This window comes from Melampsora larici-populina (assembly GCF_000204055.1).
Source record: "Melampsora larici-populina 98AG31 unplaced genomic scaffold MELLAscaffold_10, whole genome shotgun sequence".
NCBI classification, from domain to species: domain Eukaryota; kingdom Fungi; phylum Basidiomycota; class Pucciniomycetes; order Pucciniales; family Melampsoraceae; genus Melampsora; species Melampsora laricis-populina.
Window position 1 is genome coordinate 1,680,149 of NW_006768774.1, and position 11,132 is coordinate 1,691,280.

At 38.4% G+C, this 11,132-nt stretch overlaps 3 protein-coding genes across 3 annotated transcripts; 1 reads left to right on the forward strand and 2 right to left on the reverse strand.

The window, feature by feature from the left end:
- Positions 1-1,449: 1,449 nt before the first annotated feature.
- On the reverse strand, positions 1,450-2,184 carry MELLADRAFT_84436 (uncharacterized protein; the record flags this gene model as incomplete). Its single annotated transcript, XM_007407798.1, has 2 exons — positions 1,450-1,820; positions 1,890-2,184. 2 exons carry the CDS (start codon positions 2,182-2,184, stop codon positions 1,450-1,452), a joined length of 666 nt encoding a protein of 221 aa, XP_007407860.1.
- A 1,734-nt stretch (positions 2,185-3,918) lies between these two features.
- On the forward strand, positions 3,919-5,213 carry MELLADRAFT_52121 (uncharacterized protein; the record flags this gene model as incomplete). The annotated part of the gene is made up of 7 exons (XM_007407767.1): positions 3,919-3,943; positions 3,972-4,050; positions 4,138-4,160; positions 4,230-4,348; positions 4,463-4,814; positions 5,025-5,079; positions 5,108-5,213. 7 exons carry the CDS (start codon positions 3,919-3,921, stop codon positions 5,211-5,213), a joined length of 759 nt encoding a protein of 252 aa, XP_007407829.1.
- A 3,224-nt stretch (positions 5,214-8,437) lies between these two features.
- Positions 8,438-9,196, reverse strand: MELLADRAFT_84438 (uncharacterized protein; the record flags this gene model as incomplete). Its single annotated transcript, XM_007407797.1, has 1 exon — positions 8,438-9,196. One exon carries the CDS (start codon positions 9,194-9,196, stop codon positions 8,438-8,440), a length of 759 nt encoding a protein of 252 aa, XP_007407859.1.
- Positions 9,197-11,132: the final 1,936 nt, after the last annotated feature.

Consider the following 11,132-nt stretch of genomic DNA (forward strand, 5'->3'; position numbering starts at 1 on the left):
GTGTGTAGTTTTGAAATCAGGGACCCTCAATTACTCTATGACACACCCTTCACATGTTCCGGAACATGAGAACAGTGGGAACATGTGTAATCATCATATTTGCACAGGATCACACGCATACCTGATTGTCAAGATGTTTTTCCGCCACAACTTTTTCAAATTAACAGCTGGCTGAAAACTGGGTAGTTTTGAATCAGGGACCCTCAATTACTCTATGACACACCCTTCACATGTTCCGTAACATGACAACAGTGGTAACCTGTGTAATCATCATATTTGCACAGGATCACACGCATACCTGATTGACAAGATGTTTTTCCGCCACAACTTTTTCAAATCAACAGCTGGCTGAAAACTGTGTGTAGTTTTGAAATCAGGGACCATCAATTACTCTATGACACACCCTTCACATGTTCCGGAACATGAGAACAGTGGTAACATGTGTAATCATCATATTTGCAACACATACCTGATTGTCAAGATGTTTTTCCGCCACAACTTTTTCAAATTAACAGCTGGCTGGAAACTGTGTGTAGTTTTGAAATCAGGGACCATCAATTACTCTATGACACACCCTTCACATGTTCCGGAACATGAGAACAGTGGTAACATGTGTAATCATTATATTTGCAACACATACCTGATTGACAAGATGTTTTTCCGCCACAACTTTTTCAAATCAACAGCTGGCTGAAAACTGTGTGTAGTTTTGAAATCAGGGACCATCAATTACTCTATGACACACCCTTCACATGTTCCGGAACATGAGAACAGTGGTAACATGTGTAATCATCATATTTGCAACACATACCTGATTGTCAAGATGTTTTTCCGCCACAACTTTTTCAAATTAACAGCTGCCTGGAACCTGTGTGTATTTTTGAAATCAGGGACCCTGAATTACTCTATGACTCACCCTTCACATGTTCCGGAACATGACAACAGTGGTAACATGTGTAATCATGTTACCACTGTTTTAAATTCACCTGAGTGTGAATATCCATTCACACTCAGGTGAATGGATCTAAGGTCATCATTCCAGAACATGAGAACAGTGGTAAAATGTGTCATCATATTACTGTGTCATCATCTTACCACTGGTTTTCATTCACCTGAGTGTGAATGAAAATTCACACTCAGGTGAATGGATCTAAGGTCATAATTGCAATTTGAATGTCTTCATTCACATGAGCGTGAATTTTGAAATGAAATTCACACTGAATCACATAAGTGTGAAATTTCAATCACATGAGTGTGAAATTTCATGTGGTATTCACACTCAGGTGAATTTACATTCACACTTGGGTGAATTTACCTTTCTGCAAATTATCTTTGAGTGAGCTAGTTTAATATTCTCCTTGGTGTGAATATTAACAATCATGAAATTAAAATATGATCATAGGATCAAAAGAACAAAATAATACATTTCATCTCGCACTTGCCCCAAGTTCATTCATCATCAAGATCACCAAATCCATTCCACTCCTCCTCCTCCTCCTCCTCCTCCTCCAAACTCTCCATTGTATAATCATCAATATTATTATCTTGTGTCATTATTACCTGTGCGTCAGTATCAGTGTTCAAATCGTGGGGTTCTTCTGGTGATTCCGGCCCTGCCTTTTTCATCCTGAAGAGGTTAGCCTGCACATCACTCAGCCACAAACTCCTACGGCTGTTCATTCCATTGAACCCTAGCTTCAAGACTTCTTTGGGAAGGCTTGATCCCGGCAATTGAATAATCTTGATGTTGTAAGTGTCAAGTAGCTTACTTTCGGGGTCAGGACCACGAGGAAACCCTTGCTCCTTGCCGGTCAACTTACCTGAGGTGAATATGTAACACAAGTCAGCTATAATGATCCAGTCTCACCAGCAAGAAATCAGGCGCTTACTGAATACTGAACGTAGCAAGGCAGCCAGATCACTCTTAACTTTATCACCAGGGTCCATTTTGCGTGCCTTTTCGGTGGTCAACATGACGTTTCCTCCAATGGTTTGAGCAACCACTTCCGAAACAGAAAGACCCTGAGCTCGGGCTGCAAAAACAGTCGAAAAATTGCTCTTCTTATTGACATATAGTGCCATCTCTTCATGAGATGTGAACTCTCGGCACCAACCGGGGGCAGCTGAGGTACTCTCAGTTGCAGCATAAGTGCTACAAGCCAGGAGATAATAGGAAAAATTCATGTTGTTGGCTTTGTTTTCTAACTATCATAAACATTAAAGGAGAACTATCAATTTGAACAAAACTGGACGACACCCCTTACCTGCTTGAAAATTTGATAGTTTTGATTACTTGATGTTTCTGACCTTTTCTGACTCTTTATGACGGTACATACTCCCAATGACAGCTTTGACTTGGCTTGCCAGTCATAACTCATTTTCCTACTACCACCTAATCGAAGACTTTTTCATCAATATTTACTTCATCAATCTTCTTCTCCTTCAAAGCGAACTCAATCTACTCCTCATTCTCAATCTCAACCTAAACCTCAACCAACGTAAGTCTTTTCTTTCAAACTTGGATTATCTTTAATCAAACTAATCCGATCACTTTCTTATCCATTTTGAATTGTCGTCATCTATAGTCCTCAAATTTGTTCTACACAGGTAACGGTTACTTGAACATCAATACATCAAACTTGATCGTTTGGTTAATTTTTGTATTTCTTATTTTTCTTTAACAGGTTCCAAGTCCACCTACTAAGAAGATCAAACCAACACATCCTACTATCATCAACTCAAATCCGAATTCTACAACTACAATTCATCCACCTCAACAAACCAAGATGATAATCAAAAAGTTTGTATTCTGATCCATCAAATCTAAATCCATTCACATTCATCAAGAATACTCATTTTCCTAATCACCCTTTTTTCTTCCATTCCATTTAAAAACCTAAACCGAAAACCAATCCAAAAACAAAACATCAAATCAACTAGAACCAACCGGATTGAAAACTAGAACTTGATCAAACAATAAAACCTTGAATCAATCATTTAAAAGATTGTCATGAATCTAAACTTTTACCTTACTTAGACCCTATTAAATTGGTTTAAAAATCACCTGAAAGTTTTCAAAAAATCAAAATTCATTAATCAATTCAAACAGAACTCAATCTTACTTAAATCTCATCTAACTGATCGAATTAAATGAAACTTGATTCCAATCACTAAACAAACTTATCAAAATCAAATCAATCCGGTTTTCCTCTGCACAGAAAGGCAGTGTTCAGGTCACATGATCAACTACATAGTGGTGGTACTCGCTCAGATTTTATGAACAAGCGATTTGAATTTGAATTTGTTGTTCGTAAATCCCCACTTTCATTTCATATTCTCCAATACCTCATTCTCAAAAACTCAGGCATTCAACTCTCCTTTATCAAGGAATCTACCAAGGCCTGATTCCGACAGATCCTTAACTTGCAATCAAGCAAACCAAAAGTATGTCCAAATCATTTTCAATTGTATAAACGAAATACTCCAATCTGATCATCTTTTGAACATCAGTGGATCAGGAAACAACAAAAACAACTAAAGGAGTTCCTATACCATTTCAAGATGTATCATTAGACGATTCAAAAGGAGAAGAAAAATAAGAAACTCAAGATAAATCAACACGATTGAACTTTTTACTAAGAGCTAGCAGAATTTATAATCAAATTATCTCACAAAATGTTAATTTTCAAACACTTGATATCTTGTTTTGTTTCTGAATTTTGAAATGGTACTGATATTTTCTGTTTAAATGAATAGATAGAAGACGACAGAGCTTCACGTGAAGCAGCCATTAAGAAACAAACTGAAAAGTCGAATGAAAGTAATACCTCAAGAACCCTATTATAGCATTGTGCGTCAAGTTTCTCAATCAATGATCATTCTCACCCCTCACAAATTGCAAAAACAAAAAAGATAAGGATGGTAAAACGACTGGCAGAAGACGGTACTTTGATCGCAAACGGAAATAAAAGTGGATGAAGAATGGTATCAACAATTAATTGTTAGTATTGATGGAACTGGGAAGGTTCAATCAAATCAATCAGTTATGAGGTAAGCTATTCATTCATTTTTACAATCACTTTGATTTTGATTTCACTGAGGATGATGTTTGGACCATGGTCTTGCTGCTCCTATTAGGGTCTTGAGTGGTCATAATATTGGTCAGACTTCTGTCTTTTGATCATGTATTTACCTGTTAATCATTTGCTTCTTTATAAATTCTTAGGCAGAAGTTTTGTATGTAAAATTTGATTTGGGTGGTGATCATTTAGTTGCAGCTTCAACTGATTTTAATATAAATCTTTGTGCATTTTATGAAGAAGACTTTAAAAATTATACTCCATTGAAGGTCCAAAAGCAGAGCTTATGTCAACTGATTTTTCACCTATTAGACCACTTGAAAGACTTTATGCTGCTTCAGTTGATAGAACATTTACCAGCTACAATCTTCATACTGGTTTAGCTTCTTGAAGACATTGTGGTCATAATGGAATCTAATAGTTGTAATTTGATTGCTTCTAATAGTTGTGATTTGATTGCTTCAGGCTTGGATGATGAAACAGTGGTGAGTTGGTGTGAAGATGAAACACATGCATTGGATAAAGTTGATCTTAATCATCCATCAGATGTTGTATGGTCTACTGATGGTCAACAACTCTTTATTGGTGCAATTGATAATGATGTACATTACTATGATTTACAGAAGAAACAAGTCTCTTGGAGTTTGTGTGCTCACACTGATACCATTCCAGGTCTCAGGTTGAGTCCTGATGGGAGTGTTTACTTAGTTCTGCCTTGTGTGATACATTATTTCTGTGAGTTTATCACAACATTACTTTCTTTATGATTGACCATCAATCGTCTGTAAACTGACTGGGGTCATTTATTTTTGTCTTTGGTGGAATGTGAGGCAATTTGCTTGGTCAACAACTTGAACAAACCACATTATTTATATAAGATTGTTCCAAAATTATCTTATATATGACCTTTTTGGAATGTAAACCATCCCCATCCTGAATCACCAGTAATTACAAGCACCTTCATGGGATCCCACCTGATTGATCACCTACCATTTGGCATGTGCAAACATTGATCACATCATATAAAGAATAATTGGTCATAAAGGAACTTTCACCTCTGAATTGCATCCAAAAGAATCTATCAATGCAAGTGGAGGGCTACATAGACAACTGTTTCTTGTTGAAATGGATTGATAGGAGATTTGTTTACTCTCATCCAATTTGTAAGAAAGAAATGAAGATGCTCATGTGGTTAAGAGTAGAGGGATGTATGATTAATACATTTGTGTATATATCAGATTAATGTTGAACATTGAATGGAATCCTGGTGCTTTATAATTTGATTCTTCAGAAATATTTAAAATGAGTTCTCATTGGATGAATCATACATTAGAAATGATGTTTGAGATTCAAAGGGCTTCAATTTGATCTGTATAATTCTCTGTTTGGTGGAATTGTACAAATGTTTTCAATTACAAAAACCATTGTGTTGTTGATTATCCTGAATTGATAGTATTCAGTTTGTTATATTGATGCATAGATTTCTTGCCATTTAAACCTCTTTGTAGTAACCTTATTTGCTGAAGGTTTGTTATCATAAATCAATCTCATAGTGATTTTTAAATTCAGAAAGAGAAACCATTCACCACTCACCCTAGAAGAAAATGAATTCTTGAAATCTACATAAAAAGAGATGCAATTTTTTCATTCATTTTTACACATAACTTTAATGATGTTATATTTTTTCACTTTTTTTCCATTATTGTTATTGAATTATCTTATTATGTGAATCACCTTTTAGTATTTGGATTTAATTTGGATGAGAGGGATTTTGTATGCAACATCAGAACTGTACATTGTCAAACCAAACCAATATCATTCTAATTCTGCCCATAAAAGATAACCAAAGCTGTATGAACCAGTTGGAACAATCATCACCCAATCAATAGTTGGTCTCAAACCAAACCTGATTGGCAAAAAACCCGGTACACCTGGTTGTCTTTTTGGCTGGGAGGTGTCAAAAATGCCAACTCAATACACAAAGTTACCACCAAAAAAGCAACTGGGTGTACTGCGTTTTTTGGCAACAGGGTTTGCTTTGAGACCAACTAATCTGTAGAGCTGTCCAGATATTCTCTGCAAGTTAAATCTCTACAAGGCAATGTCAGCAAGCGTCTAGAGAGACCTTTTGGGATCCCTCTAGAATATCAATTTTTTTCTACATATGTAAGGGTGTCAACTTCTATGTTCAATTACAATTTCAATGATCAATCAATTGTGATTTTAATGATTGACTCTAATAATTTTTGCTCCCAAAAATCTCAAGAATTCATAAACTTAACAAAGTCCCACACTTGCCTCAAGCAAGGCTGAAGTGAGCAAGGGACTTACACCAAACTTTTACAGTCCATAACCTCACGGTAGAGGGTTTTGCAGGGAGCTTCCTTCAATCCCCTTTATCTTTTGCCACACCAAGGATTTGGACATGGTCCAAAGAGAAAAAATATGAGCCAGAGTAAGGCACATATTGTGCATTTTTTTCACCGAGGAAAGCACCCTTATTACACAGATAATAGATGAACAAAATTGTTGAAGTATAGTGTAATTTCTGTCACGTTTCTTCTTATTACATAACTGATATCAACTATATGTCTTTTATTTCATATCCCATTTACTGTCATCATCACTAATGTAGCTTTGTTTCACGTGTCATGTTGTATGTATCATTTGTCATCATAATTAACCTAAGTACCGTTGAAAAGTTTAATGATAAACCTCAAACAGCAGCAAAGACAAGTCTCCCTTCTTTATCCAAGATATTCTAATCATTCTTGGGTGTGAAGGTGAGTTAAACTCTGGTTCGTGAGAACTTTGATAGCTCATAGGTTATGTCCTGAACTCTATTGTTCCCTGCTCTGACAGGTATGTAGTTTATTTCTGTTTCTTATTATTCTTATCTTTGTGTTCTTTTTATTCTGATGTGATGGAAATAAAACTGATCCAAGATCTTCTAATCATTCTTGGGTGTGAAGGTGAGTTAAACTCTGATTTGTGGGAACTTTGATAGTTCATAGGTTCTGTTCTGAACTCTATTGTTCCCTGCTCTGATAGTTTCAACACAAATCAACTAATTTCACACCACGACAATTAATTAGTTCAAACCCCAATTGAACTGAATTTGGATGGCCGGATTCAAAGTTTCCTTGACTCACAAATTCTGTTCACAACGTGTTTGCAATATGTAAACCACAAAATAACTATCATTTGGCATCATCGATTGGACATTGGTAATTGTTGCACACCAGAACATCGATTCCAGATAAGAACACAGAACTTCTGGTGTGACTGAAGAAGAAAAAACAGGTTAGGAACTGTTAGGCTTAGGGGTTAGGCTTAGGGGGTTAGGATTAGGGCATTAGGATTAGGGGGTAGGATTAGGAGGTTAGGGCATTAGGACTAGGGGGTTAGGATCAGGGGGTTAGGATTAGGGCATTAGGCTTGGGGCAGGATATAATTTTAAATACACAATTTTTGCCATGCAGTCATTCAGGGTATGGCACAGACAGCACAAAAAGGGGTGTCAAAGTTCACACGCGCCTGGGAGGGCACCCGATTCTCAAAATATCTACTGACCCACCCCACATTTATTCTTCAGGTTGTGACAAAAATGTCAGTGCGGCGCCCGCCGCCCAATTGTGCTAGTGTAATAATTAAAATCAGAAGTCAGTTTAAGTTTACCACAGAATACAGCGAGTGTCTTCAGAAAAACCTTACCTGATTGTGTAAACGCTCTATAGACCTGAGAGATTGACGGTTGTAATCAGGTAAACTGGGACCTTGAGGTATGCCTGCTGCAGCCTTGGCATATTCCTTTGCAACCTTCGCTTTATTCACGCACTCATCATATAACACTTGTAATTTGGCAAGTTTGCCGGCGTCAAGATCGAAATGTTCTAATTCTTCGTCATCGTCATCACTACCTTCTTGATTTGGAGGAGTGAGACCAGATAGGCGGTAAAAGACGGAAGGGTGAAAAACCAGCTGTTGTTGTTCAGGGAGAGCGGTCCAGATTTTGCCAAGGTCACGGTTTCGTTTTGACAGAATTCCTTTCTGTCCTTTAGGTGGCACTGTTTTGTTGATTGATAGAAAGATAATAAGAAAAAATTAAGTACTTTGAAAATTTTCACATATGTGTGAATAGAATTCACATATGTGTGAATGAGATTAATGGAATTCACACATATGTGAATTCTATTCACACATGTGTGAATCCAACTTACTTTGATGCAAACCAATCTCAATACTATACCTTTTCCATAATTGGTATCCCCCAGTTTTTCGGCGGCCTCCGAGCTCCCCTCTTTACAGAACATTTGCAATCAGTGACGTTTGAGAAATCAGGCATGTGGGATTGGAACTTACAGGGCTTTATCAAGCGTAAATTTACTAACATTCCCGATGATGGAAAGCATAGCCATCTGGTGTTTGTATATTTTACGAATAGCCTTAGCTTCCTTCAAAATTGCAGCAGAAACTGATGTGGCCTTTTTCGTCTGTGAGCGTTCCTGTACAGCTATGCGAGCTGGTGGCCATTTGTCCAGTTTCAACTTATAGTTATGGAGAGTGGGTAAGACCACTTGTTCTGGGTGAGTGGCGGCTTGTGAATTTTTGATTTGGTCAGTATGGTGAGTTAGGCGTTGTCTCAGAATTCGGCTAGAAGTGCGCTGATGACTAGGCTCCTCAGCAAGCTCGAATTGGTCGGCGAGGCGTTGGAGCAGGTCGTCTTCTTTGTTGCCTTCGGTTTCTTCGTTTTCTTGGTCTTTGGTGACATCATTTGTCGGTGGAGGTTGATTACGCAGAAGTTGAAGTTGTATGTCTGAGTCAGAGTCGCCTGACGCATCATTTAACTGGTCGGATTGTGAGTTTTCGTTGTCTTCCAGTCGATATTCTCCATCAGATGATGGAGGATCATCTTGTACGTCTAGACACCTTCTTTTCCGAGTATTCAAGACCAAAGACCTGACATTTTTTTTGCGTTTTCGATCAGAGGTTGAATTTGAGTTTGCACTTTCAAAGGATACTCTGCGACCCAAGTGGGAGGTCCTTCTGGTATGATGTCCAAGAGATGGGCCAGTGGAGGTTTGAGTACGTGAGCGAGAACGGGTGGAGGAGGGCATTTTGTTGAAAGAGCTAGGAATCGAATGTGAAAAGTGAAGAACAAAAAGCTGATATAATGTAAGTTTTATTTCGAGCCGGCGTGGAGCTAACATCAACAGGTATGTACCCCACCTTGAATAAATATGGGGTACATATTCAAGGTGTGTATGTACAGCTCATACAGGATTCCCAGGCTAATCTAAGAAGCTGAAGGGGTGTGAAACAAAAAAGTTGGGGGTGGCTTAGTCCCTCTGGTGTCTGTTACATGGTCTATACGGTGGTATAACCACAGAACAGACAGGTGGACGACAGGGGCTAACCACCTGTCGTGGTTTGGTACCAATACCAGGGAGAGATAATGAAAAATTCATTCCCCCATTTATTAATTTCAATAAAAAAAACTTACGAAAATCTGGCCAACTGATAGGACTCGACACCATCCAAACCCACTCGTTCCTCACATTCATCGTATCAAATCTCTGATTCTATTTCTTCAAACATGGGGAAGAAAGGAACCACAGTCCTTTGCCCGCTTGGACTAGCCAAAAAGAAAAGACGCAGAAAAGAAGAAGCTGAAGGCTCTGCAAACATTGTGGACAAAGTTGACGAGAGTGAAGCTCAATATGTCAACAACCGTCTAATTGAATTTGAACAAGCACTCAACGATATTCAGGATCCAATGCAAGTGGATGGTCAGGCAAACCAAACCAACAACAACCATCAAGATGACAACAACATGATGCTATATGGTGATGCGGATGTATATGACAACATCAATAATTTCCTGCCGGCACGAGATGATCCTGCCGTGGCCCCAGATCCCAATGTACCTTTTGTCAACTATGTACAAGGCTCTTTCTACAAGAGCAAAAAAATGACAGAAAATAAGAACTGGAAGAAGGCTCTTCCAAAAATGTTTATTACCTACATGACACTGTCGCAAGAAACTTCCCAATGGGGGGATACTTCCAAGTGGGACTACGATCACAACCCAAAATACACACAATGTTGTTGTGGTGTGGGGGATCTGAAAAGACGTAAAGTTGATATGTTGGATATTTTGGGTTAGTTATCTTCTTGGGAATAATGCTTATGTTCATATAAATCATACATTGGTGCGGGATGTTGATTATGTTGATGACTTAGAGCGAAAACAATTAGAAATAACATTTTGTAAATGTACCATGGATCAAGTACGCCTTGTCAGAATGGGTTACATTGGAGGATCTCCAGTACATCCTCAAGCCGCGTACTCAATCAGGCTACTTAGGTTGCATCATTCCTTTTGGAAGTATTGCACAGTCAGAACACAAGGGTTTGCGCTGGGATTAGATGAATTCCTTGACCCGGCCAATCCGCTACTGTTGGTTGCGGGAACCAATCAGGCGAGTCTAATTGTTTCTAGAAATGAAAACTCACAGCTTAGATATGTTTGTGTTTCAGCCTCAACGGTGGCGGAAAACCCTGTCTTCTGCAATTGATGCATATCGATATATGCTGCGCAAAGAGAAGGAACTTACAATCAGTGCGTTGTATCTCACTGCCCTGGATCAACTTGCGATGAACTGCCCAAGATGTTTTGGCCCGCTTCAGCCAAACCCACAGGCAGATGAGTCTGATTATCACGTCTGCTGTGATGGAAACTTTCAACATCGACAACATCTTGCTGCGAGCCAGGAGTATGAGGAAATGGAGATGGAGAATCCGCCTCTCTTCCTGGACAATCAAAAGGTTGAAGAGTGGAAACGACGGACTGGTGGCAAAGATCATCGTCAAATTGGGGTATGTACAATATCTAGATCATTTCAAAATTGTGATATAAATGTGGATGACTTTCACCCATATGTGAATTGGATTCACATATGGGTGAATCAAATTCACCCACATGTGAATGTGTTGATTTCTTTCACATATGGGTGAATTTATTCACTCCATATGTGAATTTGTTTCACATAT